Source organism: Humulus lupulus, chromosome X, assembly GCF_963169125.1.
Source record: "Humulus lupulus chromosome X, drHumLupu1.1, whole genome shotgun sequence".
Taxonomy (NCBI): Eukaryota; Viridiplantae; Streptophyta; class Magnoliopsida; order Rosales; family Cannabaceae; genus Humulus; species Humulus lupulus.
This window is the reverse complement of record NC_084802.1, coordinates 262,341,643-262,363,918: the sequence shown is the minus strand read 5'-3', so window position 1 is coordinate 262,363,918 and position 22,276 is coordinate 262,341,643. Positions and strand designations below refer to the sequence as shown.

The window sequence follows — 22,276 nt, the reverse complement described above, 5'->3', positions numbered from 1 at the left end:
ATTTTTCGTCTAAGTTTAGGGGTTAGATTTAATTTTTTAATTGATTAATTTATAAAAATATTTTTTATTTTTGTTTTATTAATTCATAAAATATTTTAAAATCATTTGAAAATAACAAAAATAAAAGAAAATCAAATAAATCATTAAAATGAAGGGCAATATGGTAATATTTTAAATTTATGTTGACCAGATTTTCGCGGAGGGTACTAAACAAGTACGAATTACAAACATAGGGTACTAAATGATCATTATTATAAACATAGGGTACCAAGTGTGTATTTCGATAAAACACAAAGTACCAAATGAGTATTTGCCCTATTTTCTATTTAAATAATCATAACATTTCCCTACTTGGTTAAATATAGGCCTCACTTTTCAGCACATAACGGTGTAGGTACATAAAGTAAAGTATTTTTTGATTTGAATTTTACTTTGTTGTAAGTTTTACAAAGTTCCATCAAAATTCCTTTTTTTTTTTTAAAGAGACAAGGTCAATCAGTGATTGACCCCCAAATTTCATTAAAGACCCTCTCTTAAGGCGGAGGAAAACCTTAGGACTATTACAGAATTAAAGCCATTACATAGAAAATAAATACAAGTCATAGGTCAGATCAGATTCTGATTTTGGGAAATTTCCTAGGACAAAATACAGCCCCAGTCTCTGTGAAGATCTTGAAATGAAAGATTTTCAAAGTATTTTGTCCTATAGACCCATGTTGCAACCCAAAATTTAACTTTATCCCACACTTCTTCACTCTTCTTTTCTAAATTGTCAAAAATTCTGCCATTCCTTTCAAGTCATACTGCCCAAAAGATAGCCATTAGTGTAGCTGCCCATATTCTAGCAGACCTCTTCCCCCCAGCTATCTTACAAGACAAGAGCTCAGCACAATTCTTTGGCATGCACCAACTTATACCAAATTCTCTCAGTAATCTATTCCATAGACATTGGCTAAATGGGCACTCAAGAAATAGATGTGAAAGAGATTCATCAGCATTCTTGCAGCAAACACACCAGCCCGGAGACAACACCTGGTATGGCCTTCTCTTTTGCATTACCTCCTGAACATTTACCTTTTGCAAAGCTAACAACCAACCAAACACTTTGATTCTAGATGGAGCACAACATTTCCACATCGACTTAGCCCAATTTCCTTGTGTAATATACTGGTCTGAAGCTAAGCTTTGAAAGACACTTTTACAAGAAAAAATACCATTAGACCCTGGAGACCAAATTCTAGAGTCGTCCACCACATCAAGAATTGATTTCTGTTCAAGAAGCTGAAGCAGACCTACTAAATGAGGGACCTCCCTATCTCTCAAGTGTCTTCTGAACTGAAAGTCCCATCCAGAGTTAGAGATTGACAAGCCTTCTCCCCCACCCGCCATTTCTTTTATACTTTTTTGTTTCCCATTAGAAATCTGCAGAAGATTAGGAAATAGTCTCATAAAGGATTCATCTCCCACCCAAACATCCTCCCAAAATCTGATTCTATTCCCATTACCAACCTTGAACCGGACCCTAGTTAGAAATACATCATACAATGCTGCAATACTCTTCCACGGACCTCTAAACGACAAAGAATCCCCTCTTTTCGTATCCCAGAAGTTATCAGCTCTCCCATATCTACTTTTGATCACCTTATGCCAAAGGGTCTTGTCTTCCAACGGGAATCGCCACAGCCACTTCATCAAAAAAGCCTTGTTTCTTGCTTCCAACTGCCCAATACCTAACCCTCCTAGAAAAAGAGGTTTACACACCTTTTCCCAAGCCACCAGATGCTCACACCCACCCAGATCCCCCCCTTCCCAAAGGAAATCCCTCGTCATCTTTTCAAGGACGTTGATAACAGTTTTGGGTGCTCTAAACAATGAAAGGAAGTATGTTGGTAGGGGTGATAAAACAGATTGAATAATAGTTAATCTACCCCCTCGAGACAAATACGCGCCCTTCCACCCATCTAATCTTTTCGCAAATTTTGCTAGAACTTGATCTCAGAACGCTTGTTTCTTAGGATTCCCCCCCAAAGGCAGCCCTAAGTACTTCAAGGGCCACTGACCCACCTCACACCCTACCGAACTCGCCAAGGAATCAACCACCTCCTCCTCCATGTTCAAACCCAAAATTTGACTTTTACTCATGTTGACATTCATCCCAGATGCAGAGCAAAAAGTCTTTAGAATATCAAGTAACTTTTGAACTGAACCTTCATCTTTAATGAAGAATATCGTATCATCCGCAAATTGTAAATGACTTACCGATACCTTCTCCCTCCCCACAAGAAATCCATTATAAAGAGAGGACTCAATAGCTTTGTCTACCATCCTTCCAAGTACGTCCACTACCAAATTGAATAGAAAAGGTGATAACGGATCCCCTAGCCTTAGACCCCTTGCCCCATAGATCTTCCCTCGGTCTTCCATTTATAAATATAGAGTAAGATGCTGAGGATACACAACCTTTTATCCACTTCCTCCATTTATGGCCAAATCCTTTCTTTGCTAGTACCATGTCTAAAAATTCCCAATCAACATAGTCATAAGCTTTCTCAAAATCTATTTTGAAAACTATACCACTTATTCCTTTGCTTCTATATTCCTCCACCGCCTCGTTTGCCACCAATACCGAATCTAAAATCTGTCTATTTTCCACGAAAGCAGACTGAGTTTCAGAAATAGTGTCATCCAATACCCCTCGTAGCCTGATAGCCAGTACTTTGGAAATTATCTTGTACAAGCTTGTAATTAAGCTTATCGGCCTATAATCCTTCACCTTACAGCTATTCAGTTTTTTGGGGATAAGGCAAATGTACGTCTCATTCATATTCCCATGGATAATACCATCTTCTGAAAACCTTTTAAACACCCTCATCACATCACCTTTTAAGATATCCCAATTCCTCTGGTACATTGCCATTGAGAAGCCATCTGGACCTGGAGCTTTGTCCCCATCACATTCAAACACTGCCTTTTTCACTTCCTCTTCTTCAAACGGTCTTTCCAGATGTGAAGCTAGGAAGTCCGGGACTGCCTTCCACTCAATTCCCTTGATTCCAATCACTTCTCGGTGTTCTGATCTATACAAATTAGTGTAAAAAGAAGTGATTTCATCTACTATCTCGTTCTCTTTTTCCAATATTACCCCATCCTCCCTTTCAATTCTAGAGATGAAGTTTTTGGCCTTTCTGGCATTTAGCAAACAATGGAAAAACTTTTGCATCCCCGTCTTTAGCCCACTTGCATTTAGATTTCAGCCAAATTCCTCTCTCTTCTTCGAAAAGCAATTGTTGCCATTCCTTCTTAAGTGATCTCCTTTCTCCATTAATTGTAAGCTCCAGTAGTCACTTCCTTCCAATCTATCCAGCTCAGAGATTCTCCTTTCTAATGTTTGTTTTAGAATCTTTTTGCTTCCAAATACCTTATTGCTCCACTCCTTCACCTTCCCTTCAATTATTTTTAGTCTTTCCATAAAAGTGTATCCTGGCCAACCCTTTGCTCTAGCATTCTTCCACCATATTGCAAATTCCTTCTTAAAAGAACTGTGTTCTAGCCACATATTGTCAAAGCGGAAGGGACTTGGCCCCCACTTGGGTGGGTTGGAGTCCAAAACAACCGGGTTATGGTCTGAAACAATTCTAACATGTACCTCTTGTCTAACAAATGGGAATATCTCATTCCATCTGCTAGAAAATAGGAATCTATCCAATCTACAGCAAATTGGGTGCTGTCTAAAACCTGACCATGTAAATTGACCATCATTCAGCTTAGGATCCACAAGTCTCAACTGTCTTATTAGATCATCAAAAAGCTTCATGCTTTTAGTCACGGTTGTACTGTTTAACTTCTCTTCCAGCCTTCTAACTACATTAAAATCACCCCCCAAACACCATTTATCACCACATATAGCACTTAATCCTGCTATCTCATCCCAAAAATCAGATCTCTCACCGTATCTACTGGGTCCATAGACTCTTGAAAACCACCAAGGTTCCTTACCCTCAGCTTCAATAAGTACCGATATAGAAAACTCTCCTACTAAAGAGTCCAACACTTTAATGTTTCTCGAATCCCAAACAATTAAAGTACCTCCTGATCTCCCCATGGCTGGTAGTAGAGACCATGCTTTAAATCTAGACCTCCAAATGCTTCCAACAAATTTTCTGTCCACCATCTCCCTTTTAACTTCTTGTAACACAATAAGATCCGGGTTAATCTTGCATATCGTAGCCTTAATAGTCTTTCGTTTCTCAGCTGCCCCACTTCCCCTCACATTCTATGTCAAGATCTTCATTTATCTGTAGTCCCCTTCCCCATTTCTTCTTAGATTTGTTATCATAATTTATGTTACATGCCAAGTTTTTCAGTTCCCTACTCCTTGTTTTCTGAATTACCACCGTCATCCCCAATTCACTCAACGATTCAGATACCTTACTCCAATCATTCTCGTGACTCTGACTTGGCTCCATTCCCCCTTTCTCCGTACTTTCTTTCCTTGATGCCCCACTCATATATCCGTTATAGGATCTGTGTTGTAAGGATATATCATCCCCCAACTCTTTCATATCTCCACTATTCCATAGCTTTCTCATATCTGGTAAAATCTCTTCTACTCTCTCTGTAGGAATTATAGAGTAGTCATCTTCCTCCTCTGAACGACACCCCTCCGAGCTGTCATCATTCATGCCTTCCTCTTGAAAATCTTCAATCCTTTCCAGTTCTTCTATATTGCATTCCATATTATTTTTCATTATTTCTGGATTCATCATAACCCCCTTAGAACTACCTTTCTTTTTCCTTCTATAAACAAGCAGCTGCCCTTCTACCTTTTCCTCCTCATTTTCTAGAATTGTTCCGTCTTTTAACAGGACTGAATTCTTTTGTTGCTTTGCTGTCTTGACAAAATCAGACCAAAAAATTATTGCAGCCTTTGAAAAAGCTATCCTAGCCTTCGGACTAACTTTCCTGAGGTTGTTAATAAAAAAGCCCCTCACAAAATCCATCTGCTCCCTTTCTTTTTGAACCATTCTTAATTGGGGAATATTGGACCACTCTGCATTTGACACATCAGCGACATGAAGTTTCCTTTCCCAGCTGCCACGTTGGCTCCCCCTTATCTCCCACCTTGGCTCTTTATTCAGTTTAAATGAATTCATTCCCCTAAGGGCCCATTTCTCTATTCTCCAACTCTCCTGCCTAGGTTCCAGAAAAATAGATAAAGGCCCGCCAAGCCCAGAACCCCTTTGGCCCAACTCTTTTTGGTTAATATTTAATTTTAAATAAAACCTAGGCTCCGGTTCCTTTAATAAGAGTGAGCAATAAATACGATTAAAAACCCTGTGAAGACTAATCGTATTCTCCTCCCTGAATTTCTCTGGAGTCGTGCAAGATTGCGGCTCTTTGCTGTAATCAGCCTCGATTCCCCCACTCGATTCTACAGGGAATAATCGCCTCCCCTTTATGCTTAATGATTGTGGCTCAAATTCCTGGGTCTCTCCTAACTCGACCTCGACCTCTACGCTGTCACCTTCGATTTCTGCACTCCAAGGCCCTTCGATCTTCTCCTCACCAGAATCCTTGCCGTCGACAACATCCGCTCCACCGACAGACGGTACTGGAACCTGTTGTCCGACGACCTCCTCCCCCCAGAGTCGCCGTTCAACCCAACTCCTAATACAACTCCCTCTTCCTGCCATATTGTATTGAGAAAACCATGAAATCTATAACCCCAATCATTAAGTCTGAATAATTTTAAGGAAAATTCAGTACCATCATGTTGCAGTCGAATATATTCAAGTACAAAACCCTCTTCATCCCCTTCCATCTTGAGTCTCAAATGATGTAAGTTTTTTTTGCTGTATCCTTCTCCACATCTAGCAAGCCTCCACACATGTCACCAATTTTCCTCATGTTCTTTATATTCCATAAATTTAGAGGCAGTCCTTCAACACCAATCCAAGAACTCCTGCAGTCTATTTTAATATCTCTGTGTTGTTCTTCAATGGACCATCTACTAAAAGAGACCTCCGTGCCCCCTGTACCCGGTATTACAGTCTTGTGAAGCTTCAGCAAACTCTCCATCTCTTCTTCATTCTTACACCAGATTATGATTCGATCATCATACATTTGGCTAGCCACTAATTTCCTCTTGATTTCCCGAGAAAGATTATAGAAAATAACACTCCATCCCACCTTACTATTATCTCTAAACATTATTAAAGCCCTGTTCCAGTCCTTATCGCAGTTTTCCGCTTGTAAAAATTCGTGAAAGTTTTTCTGACTCAGTGTCTCTCTCGGGAACTTGTTCCTTGGTCTGAAACTCCCATTCCCCTTTGGTAAGAAGTCCTAATACCTTAGCTTATTAGTGCCCCGATTCTGTATTATTTTGTGGAAGCTCTTATTTGCTAGATGATGACTCTGTTTTACGTGTTTGCTCCACCCGCCGTTAGCCTTCATTGCCTCGTCGTTTGCCTTCATTCCTCCTCCATGATCTGAATCGTTGTTTCTGCCACCAGGTTGGTTTCTCGTTTTTTCTTTTGTCTGTTTTACTATGTTCGCGTAAGAAGGCCTCGAAGCACCTGTCCTAACAGACTCGTTATCCTCCATATTCGATTTCTGTTTCTCATTCTTCTGCAGGCTTTGTCTTTTTAGAACCCCCCTGAGACACCTTGCAACCTCGTTCCACCCCCTAGCTTTAAATAAAGTTCGATTGAGTGCAACAAGCATCTAAAAAATAATAAAGATGCAAGAAGAACTTAACCTATATGTACTTGAAGGGAGCATCGCCTATCACAAAAGTTTTGGAATTATACCTGGGATAATTCATGAATAGATGAGCACAAGACACAAGACCATAATAGTGTTAAATGGAAATGGTGGAATATTTGGTTGATCATGTGGAAGTGTATAAGGTGCACCTGATTTTGTCATAAGGAATAATTGATTCAATGGGCGTAGGTGGAAAAGGGAAGGAGGAATACCTCATAGGAGAGATCGATACTCCAAAAACAAATGATCCAACATATAAAACATGGAAGGCATATAATCACGTGATTAAATCTTGGCTGATTAGTTCCATGAACTACGATATAGGAGAAAATTTTCTTCTATATGCGACAGCCAAGGATCTATGGGATGCTGTTAAAGACTCATTCAAGTTCTGAAAATACATCAGAACTATTTGAGATTGAAGCTGCTCTTACTGATCTCCGTCAAGAAGATACCTCTGTCGCACAATACTTCAACACTCTTACCCGGTATTGGCAGTAATTGGATATGTTCGAATCCTATTCTTGGAAGTGTACTAAAGACTCTACTTTATACCGAAGCATTGTGGAGAAAAAGAGAACTTTCAAATTTCTTCATGGTCTCAATAAGGATCTTGATGCAGCCAGGAGTAGAATCATGAGTACCAAGCCTCTTCCTCCAGTCAAAGAAGCATTCTCAGAGGGTAGGCATGAAGAAAGCAGAAAGGTCATGATGGGCTCTTCCACTCTTCCATCCACTCAAGAATCCTTTGCCCTTGCTGCCCGAGGACAATTCCAAGGTGCCAATCAGGATCATCGACAACAGAAGGGTCGTCCATGGTGTGATCACTGCCGTAAGCCTGGACATTTCAGAGAAAAATGCTGGAAAATTCATGGAAAACCTACTGATTGGAAGCCAAAGTCATATAAAGACAAGGAGAGTCATGGGAATGCTGTTGCCACTTCAAGTACCAGTGCTGAAGGAAAGGACAGATCTGATTCATCACCGTTCACTACGGCACAATTAGAGGCACTTCAGAAACTCTTAAGTCAGTCACACATCACCACACAACCGATTACTACACCTGGTACAGGGCTGTTGGCCATGAAAGGTAACAATTCTGTAGCTCTTATTGTCAATAAAAGAACTACTAATCCTTGGATTCTTGATTCGGGAGCCTCAGACCATATGATAGGAGATGCAAATATTTTTTTTGAGTTTCACACAAGTCCAGAGCATCATACAGTGAAAATTGCATATGGCACAACCTCTAAGGTTGAGGGTTTGAGTTCAGTAAAGATAAATCAGAACCTAACTCTCACTTCTGTTCTCTATGTGCCTCAACTGGATTGTAATTTACTGTCTATTAGTAAATTTACTGGTGACCTAAATTGTGTAACTAAGTTTGACTCAAATTTGTGTTTTAGGAATTGGATTCTGAGAAGATGATTGGCAGTGCTAAGATGTGTTGTGGGCTCTATATCCTACAAGATGACACAATCCGTTGGGACAGCTCAAAAATTCAGTTTGTTTTCTCTAAAGAAGCCGTCTATTTTGAATAAAGATGGTGATATTATGTTGGGACACTACGTCTTGGTCATCCAAATTTTTTGTAGGGATATTTGCGGCATAAGTACCCAATGTTTGGGTTTTGTACGCAGCATAGACTCAATGTTTATTTTTAGTGGCAATAGTACCCAAAGTCAGTAAAAGTGTAATTCCGTCAGCCTCTTCCGTTAGTTCTACGTTTTGTGAGGACTGGACCAACACATGCCACTCTGTGATTGGTCGAGCTCAATAATATTTTAAAAATAATTATGATTTGGAACAATAAAAACGTGACACGTGTCTGCCTAATCAGCTCATTAAGACCTAACGGGGGAGAATGACGGAATTACACTTTTACTGACTTTGGGTACTATTGCTACTAAAAATAAACATTGGGTCTATGCCGCGTACAAAATCCAAATATTGGGTACTTATGCCGCAATTATCCCTTTATTGTATTTGTCAAAGATGTTTCCCTCTTTATTTATTAATAAAAATCCAAACTCATTTTGTTGTGAAATCTGTCATTTTGCAAAACACTCGAAATACCTATTCTAGAATACCATATAAATCTTCCAAACATTTTTCATTGATTCATAGTGATGCGTGGGGTCCTTCACGTGTAAACACTATAACTAGACAAAAATGGTTTGTATCTTTTATCGATGATCATACTAGGTTAACTTGGGTGTTTCTCATGAAAACAAAATCAGAAGTCAGTGATATTTTCATTCAATGATTCAAACTCAATTTCACACTAAAATTCAAATCCTCAAGACCGACAATGCCACAGATTTCTTCAATTCCATTCGCGGATCTTATCTCACACAACAAGGTATTCTACACTTAAGCTCTTGTGTCGATACTCCTCAACAAAATGGGGTCGCTGAGTGGAAAAATAGACATCTCTTAGAAGTTGCTCGTTCTCTCATGTTCTCTATTCAGGTTCTCAAATATTTTGGGGTGAAGCTGTTCTTACAACTACCTATCTTATCAATTGAATGCCGTCTCGGGTACTCAACTTTCAAACTCCATGTCATACAATCTTGCAAGCATTCCCTCATACAAGGTTCATTAGTCTTCTTGATCCTAAGGTTTTTGGCTGCACAACCTTCGTTCATCTTCATTCTCAAAATCGTAGTAAGCTAGACCCTAAATCTATCAAGTGTATATTTATTGGTTATTCCTCTCATCAAAAGGGTTATAAATGTTATTCTATAACTCGAAAAATTTATGACTCTATGGATGTCATATTTTTTGAAAAACATGCTTACTACAAATTTGAGATTCAGGGGGAGAATGCAAGTGAATTTCATCTTTGGGACACTATTCTGAGTATCAATACTTCATCTCCTAGTATTCACCATGAGGGTTCTTCCACCTCTCAAGTCATAGACAATCAAAGCTTCATCTAGTCCTTCGTCTAATCTCTTAGGTTCCCAAATCATCGAAAACTCTTCAGATCCATCCATGACTCTTGCTCCTCGTCAAGGACCAGAAAACAAAGAAACTCTTGTCTATACTAGAAGGAAAAAATCTGGTAAAGATATAGAGCACACAACACGTCTGGAGGACCACCATGAATCGAAACCGGATCCTCACTCTCCAGAAACTCATTCGGGTTTAAGTAATTCTAACCACGATAATCTTGTTTAGATAAATGATGATTTAGATTTGCCAATTGCATTGAGAAAGGGAGTTCGTGCATGTACTGAACATCCTATTGGCAATGTTGTGTCCTATAAAATATTATCACCATCCCATCAGGCGTTTGTCTTTGTTATCGATAGCATACAAATTCCTCACACAATCCAAGAGGCACTGTTTGAATCTCGATGGAAAGAGGCTATAGAAAATGAGATTAATGCTTTGGTGGAAAATAGTGCTTGGACAATCACAAATCTACTACTTGGGAAGAGATCTGTGGGTTGCAAGTGGGTGTTTACTGTTAAACACAAAGCAGATGGAAGCATTGAGAGGTTTTAGGCTCGCCTTGTTGCTAAAGGCTTCACTCAATCCTATGGAATCGATTATCAAGAAACTTTTGTGCTGTACGTGTACTGTTATCCCTTGCTGCAAATAAATATTGGCCTCTACATCAACTTGATGTGAAAAATGCCTTCCTGAACGGTGACCTTGAAAAAGTTTATATGGACACCGCCGGGCTTCAAGAACTCCTCCAATCGAGACAAAGTTTGCCAACTCAAGAAATCTTTGTATGGTCTTGAACTGTCTCCGTGGGCATGGTTTGGAAAATTCACTAAATCAAGTAGATCACACTTTGTCAGATTCTCATCAGATAAAGGATAGCTATCCTAATTGTTTATGTGGATGACATAATACTGACAAGTGACTATAAGGAGGAGATGGAGAGATTGAAAGACTTCTTATCCAAGGAATTCGAAATTAAAGATCTTGGGAATCTTAGATATTTTCTAGGCATGGAAATTGCTCGATCGAGACATGGCATCTTTGTTTCTCAACGTAAGTATGTTCTAGACTTACTAAAGGAAATAGGAATGCTTGGATGCAAACTGGCCTCAACTCCAATGGATTCCAACAAAAAGGTGGGCTCAGGAATGGACAAGACACCAGTGGATAGGGGGAGATATCAACAGCTAGTTGGATGCCTGATCTATCTATCTCATACCAGACTTGACATTGGTTTCTCAGTTAGTGTTGTCAGTCAATACATGAACAATCCTACCGAAGAACACATGGAAGCTGTTACTAGAATCTCAAGATACCTCAAGATGAATCCTGGGAAAGGTCTTCTATTCAAGAAAAGTGATAGTAGAGAGAACAAGGTCTACACTGATGCAGACTGGGCTGGAGATGTAACAGACAGGAGTACCTCAGGATATTGCTCTTATGTTTGGGGTAATCTAGTGACTTGGAGAAGTAAGAAACAATCAATGGTGTCTAGAAGTTCAGCTGAAGCAGAATTTAGAGCTCTTGCTCTAGGTGTTTGTGAAGGGATTTGGCTGGAAAGATTACTTTGTGATAATCAGGAGAGTCTAAAATTGCTTTGTGATAATCAGGCTGCTATTAGCATAGCAAAAAATCCTGTTCATCATGACAGAACAAAACATATTGAGATAGCATCACCTAGAAGATTGAGAGTGCCACGATTCAGACTATCTATACTCCATCAAGACTTCAAACAGCCGATGTTCTTACCAAAGCTCTTCACAGGACTACTTTTGATGAATTAGTGTGCAAGCTGGGAATGTTTGATATACATAGCCCAGCTTGAGGGGGAGTGTAGAATTATGTAAATTTCTTGTATTTATTCAGCATCATTCCTTTAGGGAAGCAAAATTATTTTATTTCCTAATATATTGTTTATTCCTAATTTTTAGGAGATTAGTTGACCTAGATTTATTGTACAACTTAGCCTATAGTTTTCAGTTGTAATCTGCCTATTAATAGGCAATTCTCTTTGATGAATAAACAATGATTATTCACAAACTCAGTAATCAGTCCCTTTGAACGCTCCAAGATCCTTTAAATAGTGTTAGCAGCGACCTAGGCTTGTCCCGGATGTTGCAATTTAAAATTTTTTAACTTTTGGAACAAATATTTTTAGAAATTGGCGACATCGCCTCAAGTATCACTGCCTTTATGCGTCCTTGGCGATGCGTCACCTACCATGTTGCCACCTATACGTCGGTGTCGCTCATTATGGACGTGCGACGCGTTGCTTGTTCCTAGGCAACGTAATGAAAGTTCACCTGAATTTTGACCATTTTTTCTTGCCCAAATTCTCCTAGGGATAGATGTATGTTAAATATAAGAGAATTCATATAAAATCATACGAGGTCGAATTTAGAATGGGTTTATAGTTGGCTGGAGAAATCAAGAGGTAACAATAGAAGTGGACTAATTCTAAGGATAGATAGATGCTTACTATTCTCTTCCAAGAGTTATTTACTTGTATGCCTTTCATTTGTGCACCTTGATGTTTGTTGAAATGCAAATGATGTGTTTTGCTATTGTTTAACTAGCTATATGTTTTATTTGATTAGTTAATAAGGATATTTTCTGCAGGTATGGGAAAGGTTTTGCATCAGTTGGTGCTCAGAAATATTTTAAGAAAGTGAAGAATGCTCAAGAGGCTCATGAAGCCATTAGACCCACTGATATTTCAAGACTGCCATGTAAGTAAATATATTTTGTGTATTACATGATGCTTACTATCTGTTTTTTTTTTTTTTTTTTCTCTCGATCAATTTTCTTTCCTTGTCTTTTATTTTTATTTTGAGTTTGTTATCAATATCTTTTTGATCTTTTATATGACTATTGATCATAAATTGTTTGATATCCACTTGTAGCAACACTTCAAGGAACACTGGACAAAGATTCCTTGAAGCTGTATACTCTTATCTGGTGTCGCACAATGGCATGTCAAATGGAACCTGCTACCATTAAGCAGGTTGGCATAAGAATTTCCTTACTATTACTATAGGTGGAAAGTAAAATATAGCTCTCTTTCTTGTAGACAACTGTAGTTTTTTTTGTCTGTTAAGGGGGTGTGTGTAAATATTAATGGTCTGCAGGCTGATTTATTTGTTTAATTTAACCAGATACAACTTGATGTTGGAAATGGCGATGAATTCATTATTTTTCGATCTGCAAGCTCAAGGGTTGAGTTCCCTGGATATCAAGCAGCCTTCAAGGTATCAACCGTTTTCTTCTCTTTGCTTGTTTCATATGTGCCTCTGTCTTTATCAGATGATATCATGCTCGTTACTTTTTTTCTTTCTTTCCAAATTACCATAATATACTGGCATTGTGTTGTGTTTTTTGTTTTGTTTTGAAAAATTGACCTAAATCACTAGCACATATTCTATTTGACTTTGTTTCACCACTTGTAGTATGGCATTTTCAATTCTCATTTATGAGAAAACTACTGTTATATGTTAGGATATGGATTATATGGGATTTAACATTTAGTAGTGACTGGTGGCAAGACTATCGAGATGATTCTAGAATTGGTTAGGAATGTTCTAGTTTGTTGAGCATGAATAAATAGAGGAGGAGAGGATAGTAGAGAGGGTTAAATTATTTTCAATTGATAGGAACTAAAATCTGAAAATGGCTATTGAGCCTTCTCCATTGAAATTCAATCCCAAAAAATACAAGGAAACGAAAGATAGAATGGCACTGGTAAATGCTAAATTCCATATAATTCATATCCTAACATTATCTTGATATGGAAGAGTCGCGTTACAGCCTTCTTCCATAGTCATGATTAATTTTTTCAAGGGGAAGAACCTAGAAAAATGGTACCCAAAAATTTAAACCCAAAAAAACAGTACGAGTTTTAGAACAAAAAAATACAAAAATAAATTCAGATCTGCCTAGTGGGAATCATCTTCTTCGCCGGAGGCATCACCCAGCCACAACGGCAAGGCCTTCATCTTTGTTCAGCCTCGTTGCATAGGTCGCCCAGCCACGATGCAACCCAGTTGAACCACCACCACCCTCCATCGATGCGTGCATTCATAGCAACACAGAGGTGAAGGTAGATCTGCAACTTTGAGATCTCTAGCCGTTCGACGAGCATCCCTTCTACAACTCCTAGAGTTCCCTGTGTCACAAGTTTGTTGACGATTCCACGATCCCAAGTTCTTCGATGGTTCCACGATCCCCTCTAACCTTAGCCACCTCCAGCAAACCTATAGTAGCAGTAAGAAGAAGATGATAATGATGATGAAGATGAAAAAGATGCAGTAGCAAAGTGGGAACGGTTGAAAGGGTTTTTAATTTTAATTTTTTCTAATGATGATTATAAGTGGTTATTTATTAGTTTAAAATTGAATCTGTGTGATTCTTTTTTCTTTTTTTTATAATAAGTTTAATTTTTTGTAATACTTTTTGGATTTTTTAATTTTAAATTATTTTTATTTGTTTTTAAATAATTAAAATAACATGGACCTTTAAAATTGTGCCACGTGTGTTCTTACGTCATACGTTAATCCTGGGTATCAATGGCTGCACCGATTTCTAGACGCAATGTATTATTGCTACTACAAAAAAAAAAAAGAAAAGATTTTGAGTATTATAGTGTAACTTTTGAAAAGATTTGGGTTTTATTAGGCAGGATGATAGTGCTTTTGTTTTGAATTGTTAGTTTGGTGAATAATTTGTGATTTTAGTTCAAAAAATTTCGACTAAAATCGGGTGTAGGGTTCTATTTTAACCATTGTATGAAACACAGAGTCCAAAAAATAATTTGTCAAAACACAATGTCTAAACAGGTAAGGAGACAAAACTCAGGGTCCAAAAAAATATAAACCCTTTAATATTTTACTTAGTTAGTTAGCATGTATCGTTTGAGTTGTAATCATACTTGGTTAGTATATATAAATTTTGGTATATAATGATATAATTATAATTTTGGTGTATATAATCATTTTTGTATGGTGATCACTAGTCTATACTCTATAGTTTTGTGTAGTGCTATATAAATAATGTATAGTTGTATAACATTTTATGGACAATTGTATAATGTAAAGAATAATTGGCGGCAAAACCCCTTTATTTTGATAATTTTTTTACACTTAACCCCCAACCTTTATTTTTGGTGGCAATACTTCCCAAACCACTATTCTGTTGGCAAATTGACATTCTCGTTAGTTTCACTCCGTTATTTGCTAGCATGGACACATGTGATCATCTAAAACTAATGCCATGTCATAATTCATTACTTATTCTTAAAGAGTAATTGGTGGCAAAACTTCCTATCTTTACAATTTCTTAGACTTAACCCCTCCAATCGTTGTTCATAATTCTTTTGTTTTATATGGCCACGTGTGTCCATGCTGGCATATAACAAAGTGAAAATTACGAGACTGTCAATTTGCCAACATTTGCCAATGGAATGATAGTTTGGAAGGTATTGCCATCGAAAATAAAGATTGGAGTGTTGAGTGTAAGAAATTGTAAAGATAAAGGGTTTTTGCGCCAATAACTCTAAAGTAGAATGATCATTTATCTAAAATCAGTTTAAGTAAGGGACATTAATTAAACATGCAGGTGATAATATGTCCATTAATTATAATCTCCCTTTTTCAAAAGGTTGCTTAGGGCCATTTTAGTTGGTTTTGTGCAGCCCAAGTTGTTGGCTTCTAAAACTAATGTTGTTTTCAATTTAAAAGAGCTCAAAGCTAATAAGCTATGCATAATTATATAAGATTTGCTTAGGCAAACACCTTGTATCCTTTGAGGCATGTGCATTGAAGGCGTGCATTTTAGATGGCCTAGGCATCTGCCTAAGGTGATCCTTCGAGTTGATGCCTTGACTCCGAGTTGATGCCTTGACACCTCCCGTTGTGGATGGTAGGCAGATATTAGACTTAGTATTGGAGGCCAATGAGGCTGGAGGAATACAAAAGCAAAAGGGGAATAGTGTTCAAAATCGACTTTGAGAAGGCATATGACAGTGGAGTGAGACTTCCTGGATATGGTGATGGAAAGGAAAGGGTTCGGGCATAAGTGGAGAAGATGGATAAGGGGATGCCTATCTTCAGTCTCCTATTCTATATAAATCAATGGGAGACCTAGAGGAAAATTTCAAGGTACTAGGGGACTAAGACAAGGAGACCCTCTATCCCCTTTCTTGTTTACTATTGTGGTGGATGTCCTTGGAAGGATGGTGGATAAAGCCATCAACTCTTCTCACTCAAGGGTTTTTTAGTGGGGAAAGAAAAGGTTATTAGGATCTGAACATCTGGTGGCTTGGGATATGGTGTGCAAACCTAGAGATCAATGAGGACTTGGAATAGGTAATTTTGATGTGAGAAACAAAGCTTTTCTTATGAAATGGCTGTGGAGGTTCCCTAACGAAGACAAGCCATTATGGCATAAAGTAATAAAAAGTAGATATGGCGCTGCTGATAACTTCTGGGATACTAGAAAAGGTGAAAGACTATCACTTAGAGGGCCTTGGAAAGGTATCGCAGCCTTGTACAAACAGTACCTGATATGGCCTTGTCTCCAGGCTGGTGCGTGTGTTGTAAGAGAAATGGAGAAACAATATCCCACTTATTCCTCGAGTGCCCATTCAGCCAGCTTTTGTGGCAGATTTTGTTCAGAGAATTTGGTATTCAGTGGTGTATGCCCCAATCTTGCAGCCAGCTGTTGTTGTGTAAACTGAAAGGGTGCAGGAGGATCTCCAAACTGTGGACAGCAGTCATTCTAGCCATTTTCTGGGCAGTTTGGACAGAAAGAAACGGAAGAATCTTCAAAGATTTAGGGAATGACTCAATAGTTTTGTGGGAGAGAGCCAAATTCTGGGTTGCAACTTGGGTTTACAAGACTAAAGGTTTTGAGGGGCTTTCTTTCCAAGATCTTAGCAGAGATTGGAGAAGCGTTATGCAATGAGATTTCCTTTCTTTGGTTTATCACCTATGCTTTATTTTTGGATCTATTTTGATGTATTGTCTCTGTTGTGTGTTTGCTGTTGTATTTTGGGTTTTGTACTATTATTTAGCCTTTTTATGCTGATACCTGTAACATGGTTTTCCTCAGCCACAAGTGAGGACTCTCAATAAACTTGGGAGGAGGTCACTAGACATGTGACCTTTGTCTCTTTTTCAAAAAAAGTGAATGTTTGCAAACTAACTTCATTAATTTCTAATATTCTTACCAAAATAAATTTTGAGAATTTGTCCACATCATCTATAAGGAACACGTTGAATTATCATTACTGTTGAATCCACCTGAGTTACCATGCAATAATCCTAAAAAATCCAAAACTTGTACGTTCGTTGTATTCAAATGAGGGAGAATGCTTTAAGGTTATTTAATTAAAAGAAGAAAAAAGAAAGTGGGGTAAGTTTATTGAAAACTTTATTTGTTTAGGTCTAAGTTGTGATATGAATCTTGATGTTTTCATACCTTTGCCCCATTTCATTTCTCCTAACTCTTAAGTGCATCTTTCTTTTCATTTCTTTTTTTGAGACGAAACCTCATAAGTACATCTTGGCGCTGCGGTCCATGCAATTTCAAATATTTCTATGCTTTAAGTCTTGTTTTTGGTTTGTCAATTTTTTATAAAATTTTTTATGGGTAGTTTGAGAAGATTAATTGTGAAATTCTACATGTCCAAAATGAGGTAAATTATTTTCTTTTATTTAGCAGTTCTATAGTTGGGATCTAGGAGGGACATCTGCCTCTTTTTCTTTTCGTTGAATTTCTTGCGTTGCTAGTGTTTAGTTGCAATTATTCATGAGGGATTTTGTAATTTCTGGATCTGTTTTATTTTAGGACATGGAAGCTGCAGAAGTCAGATATAAAGAAAATGAAGGAATTGATCGCAATGAAATGTTTGCAACTCTTGATTCATTGAAGGTAACATGATAGGCTACTTTTTCTTACTTTGTGTCTTATTTCCTGTTTATTTTTATTTTTTTTGGCAAAGGTGTTAATTTTTCAAATTTACTAGTTATAAAATATTTAGATGTTATTAGCAAAGAAAATACCATTGGGTTCTAAATTAAGTAGTAGACCTTAATTGTGTTCAGTTAAAATAGGGATTCGATGCAGGTAATCTTGCATAAATTTGCTAAAGCTTCTCATTTTTCTTTTTTGGTAGTCTGGAGATCCATTATATTTGCTTGATGTGGAACTCAAGCAGCATCATACCCAGCCTCCTTTACGCTACTCTGAGGGGTCATTGGTAGGAATTTGTGATATTTCATTTTACTATTAGCATTATCAATGTTGGCTATATATTTGGGAAATAGGAAGCTAGACAATATAAATAACAGAACAGAAAAATCCTTCCTTTTTATATGCAATTCATTTCAACTTCTTTCGCTGTCCTTTCCAGGTTAAGAAAATGGAGGAGCTTGGGATAGGAAGGCCTTCAACCTATGCATCTACATTGAAAGTTTTACAGGTAATGTTGAGCTGCAAATAATTGAAGCTTACGTTTTTAGGTTCTCTTATGTTAGTACAAGTTACGTTTGTGGTTCTGAATTCATTTTGGAATTATGCGGTACTTGATTACGTAGCAAGTAACCTATGCCTTCATGGACAGTGAGCCCTTGTTTAATTTGGTCTTATTGAGGAGTCCAAGCTCAATCCTAGGATGAAGTTTATTCTTAAACTTGCTGGAGTAACTCCAAGCTCAGCTTAGTTGGGCATGTGAATTGTTTTGACACACATATTTTCGGTCCCCACTTGGCCCATCACTAAAGCTGAATGTTAGCTTTGATGAACTTAGTTTGTAAATAACCCTCTTCTTTTCGCGATGTGGAATTTTGACCTCTAATTTAATGATGCAGGATAGAAACTACGTGACAGTGAAAAGCCGTGTTCTACATCCAGAATTTCGTGGTCGCATGGTATGTTTTGCATTTTTACTATTTTTAATTACTGGTAATCTACTATTCTATCACTCATCTTTTAAAAAGTGAAATCAAGAACTTTGTTAAAACACTACAAACAACTGTTACTATGATATGTTTTTGGACAATCTTTTCTAATGATACGATATGCAAGGTGTTGATTTATTTGACAAACCATGTAATTTCATAGCATTGTTACTTTCAATTTATAACAAAAAGTCGGTCCATTTTTTTTTTTTTGACTTATTTGCACGTTCACTGTTCTCTTGATATCTTTGGTAATCTGCTTTCTCTGTTGCTTAATGTTACATTTTTCTTTTGAACATAATTTCGTTACCATGAAATAAGATTTCACTTTGATATGGAACCTCATTTTTATTTATTTATTATTTTTTTATATCTGGTATATTATTGTTATCAATAGGTTTCAGCGTTTCTCAGTCACCATTTTTCTGAGGTTACCGACTACAGTTTTACTGCTGATATGGAGACTGAGGTACTTATCCTGTTATTAGATTACATTGACTTATAAATTTTCACCTAGACTACTTTTGGTTACATGATGATCTTTCTGCAATCACTATTCTGCACTTGTTATAATATGACTTGATATTATTACTTTTGTTGTTGTTGTTACTATAATTAATTATCTTTTGGAAAAAACGAACTTTTTTTTTTTTTTTTGAAAAAAAGAGATAGAACCAGGCACTAGTCCCGGCCCCCACTCAAATAATTAATAACCCTCGCTTATGGCGGAGGAAAACCTTGGTACAAATAAGAAAATAATACAAGGACAAAGGGACACCCCCTACAGCCCAGACTACACTACCAAAAAACTCTTCCACTCTCTAGAGAGATCCAAAAAGGATAAACCCTCAAAACCCTTTGTGCGATATACCCAAGTAGCCACCCAAAATTTAATTCTCTCCCAAATAATTAAAGGAAGGCTAGTCTTTTCGTCAAAGATTCTGCTATTCCGTTCTAACCAAATTGCCCAAAAAGTAGCTAATATTTTGGCCCTCCACAGCTTATTACCAAATTGACTGGGCCAACTCGCAAAACAAGAATAGATGAGATACAGATTCAGCCGCTTTTTTACAACAAACACACCAGCTAGGAGAGAGGCTTAGATACGGACAGCGACGCTGTAGAACATCATTAACACTAAGTTTCTCCAAACACTATAACCAGCTGAAAACCTTTATTTTAGGAGGGACTGGGCTTTTCCACAAGATCCTTGCCCACAACACATCCGCCCAAACATCATTAAAATTTAGCTTCTGAAAAGCGGACTTGCAAGAAAACAACTCGCTGGGATCAGCCTCCCAAACCCTCCTATCGTCCAAAATAGACGGTAACTTAACAAACTCCAAAACCCTTAGTAGCTCAATCAAAGAAATTACTTCCCTATCGAAAAGAGGCCTTCTAAAACGAAAATCTCAATCCACCCCTTCTCCCCCGTCCTTAGAAACACCCAACTCATAAATTGGAATGTTCTGAGCTTGAGAAATGATGGCCAAATTCGAAAACCTGTCCTTCAATGCTTGCCCTTCAATCCAAACATCCTCCCAAAACCTCACCAAATCTCCGCGCCCCACTTTAAAGTGAACCATCCCCAAGTACTCGCCATAAGGAGAAGAGATGTCCTTCCACAGGCCCCTCGCAGTAAATCTCCCCATCGACCTTGTGTCCCACAAATTTTCCGCCTGGCCATAACGACTCACCACCACTTTGTGCCAAAGTGAATTACGCTCCAAAGGGAATCTCCATAACCATTTAAGAAGAAAGGCTTTGTTTCTTTCTTCTAGATGGCCTATTCCAAGACCACCCTGAAAAATTGGTTTACAAACATCTTTCCAAGCTACCAGATGCTCTGACCCCTTGTTATCTGCCCCATCCCAAAAAAAAACGCACATCAGCCTTTCCAAACTCTTCAAAATATTTTTCGGAGCCCTGAACAGCGACAAATAATACACCGGTAAAGATGATAACACTGATTGAATCAAAGTCAGTCGACCCCCTCTAGAAAGAAAGGCACTCTTCTACCCAGCTAACCGATTTGCACACTTATCCACAACTGGCTCCCAAAAAGACTTAAGGCTCGGATTGCCTCCCAAAGGAAGACCTAAATACCTCATTGGCCATTTTCCAACCTCACACCCAATACATGAAGCACGAGAAATCACAACCTCCTCCACATTAAGCCCTAACAATTGACACTTTTGCAAATTGATTTGCAAATCTGAATTGGCCGAAAAGGCCTTGAGAATATCTAGAAGAGCCTGAAGTGACACCTCGTCATTTATAAAGAATACTGTATCATCAGCAAATTGCAGATGACCCACCTCTACCTTGTCCTTGCCCACCCTAAATCCTTCAATAACTGAATTTGCCTTTGCTTTGTCCACCAAACTACTAATAACATCCGCCACAATGGTGAACAGAAAAGGAGATAAAGGGTCCCCTTGACGAAGCCCACGAGAGGCCCCAAATTTACCCCAAGGCTTCCCATTCACAAATACTGAAAAGGAGACAGAAGTGAGACAACCCCTCATCCACTTTCGCCAAAGAGCGCCGAAACCTTTTTGTTCTAGGACAAAATCCAAAAAATCCCACTCCACACAATCATACGCTTTTTCAAAATCAATCTTGAACACCCAACCCCTCTTCCCTTTACTCCGATATTCTTCCACTGCTTCATTAGCCACTAGAACAGAATCTAAAATCTGTCTACCTTCTACAAACGCACCCTGGATTTCTGAAATAGTCTCTGATAGCACCCCTTTCAGTCTATTGGCTAAAACTTTTGAAATAATCTTATACACACTCGTGACAAGGCTAATTGGTCTAAAATCATTCACGCGACAACTATTGAGCTTTTTTGGAATAAGACATATGTAAGTATTGTTGGAACCCATCGGGATAGAACCGTCGGCTTGGAACTCCTTAAAAACCTCCACTAAATCATCCTTAATGACATCCCAATTTGAATGAAACACAGCCAGAGAAAACCCATCAGGCCCTGGTGCCTTATCTCCAGAACAATCAAAAACAGCTTGTTTGATCTCCTCCTCCTCAAACAGCCTCTCAATAAATGAACTTACGATGCCAGGTAGTCTTCTCCACTCTAAATCCCGAATTCCATTCCAATGACGCACACCCGCTGAATATAAATTAGAAAAAAACCTGACAATCTCGCCGGCAATCTCACTTTCCCCGATTAACATACTCCCGTCCAATCTCTCAATTCTAGATATGAAATTCTTTGTTTTACGAGCACTGAGAATACTATGGAAAAGTCTGGAATTATAATCCCCATCTTTGGCCCATTGGCACTTGAGCTTCAACCAATTTCCTCTCTCCTCTTCTAGAACCAAATTCTGCCACTCCCTCTTAACTTTACTTCTATCAGCTAAAAGAGAATCATCCCAGTTACCAGTTTCCTCCATCCTATCCAACTCTGTAATACGCCTTTCTAGTGCTTGCTTTTCCCACTTCCTAGTACCATAGATCCTTCTACTCCACAACTGAACCCTCCGTTGCACTTCTCTCAATTTTAACATAAAATTTTTCCAGTCCCACTTCTCATTGACGGACCATGCCACCATTTAAAGAAATTTGAGCCA

General features: G+C 38.2%; 1 protein-coding gene across 2 annotated transcripts in view; it reads left to right on the top strand.

Moving 5' to 3' along the window:
* The window catches only part of LOC133803876 (uncharacterized), a 52,390-nt gene that overhangs the window by 5,415 nt on the left and 24,699 nt on the right, over positions 1–22,276 (top strand). For both annotated transcript variants that reach the window (XR_009878184.1, XM_062242019.1), the window contains exons 7-14: positions 12,343–12,452; positions 12,627–12,727; positions 12,879–12,971; positions 17,566–17,649; positions 17,894–17,977; positions 18,131–18,199; positions 18,588–18,647; positions 19,075–19,146. Coding sequence is in view for 1 of the 2 variants with exons in the window: in XM_062242019.1 (XP_062098003.1) it covers positions 12,343–12,452; positions 12,627–12,727; positions 12,879–12,971; positions 17,566–17,649; positions 17,894–17,977; positions 18,131–18,199; positions 18,588–18,647; positions 19,075–19,146 (673 nt within the window). In the remaining variant the exon portion in view is untranslated. The remainder of the gene's footprint in view (positions 1–12,342; positions 12,453–12,626; positions 12,728–12,878; positions 12,972–17,565; positions 17,650–17,893; positions 17,978–18,130; positions 18,200–18,587; positions 18,648–19,074; positions 19,147–22,276) is intronic.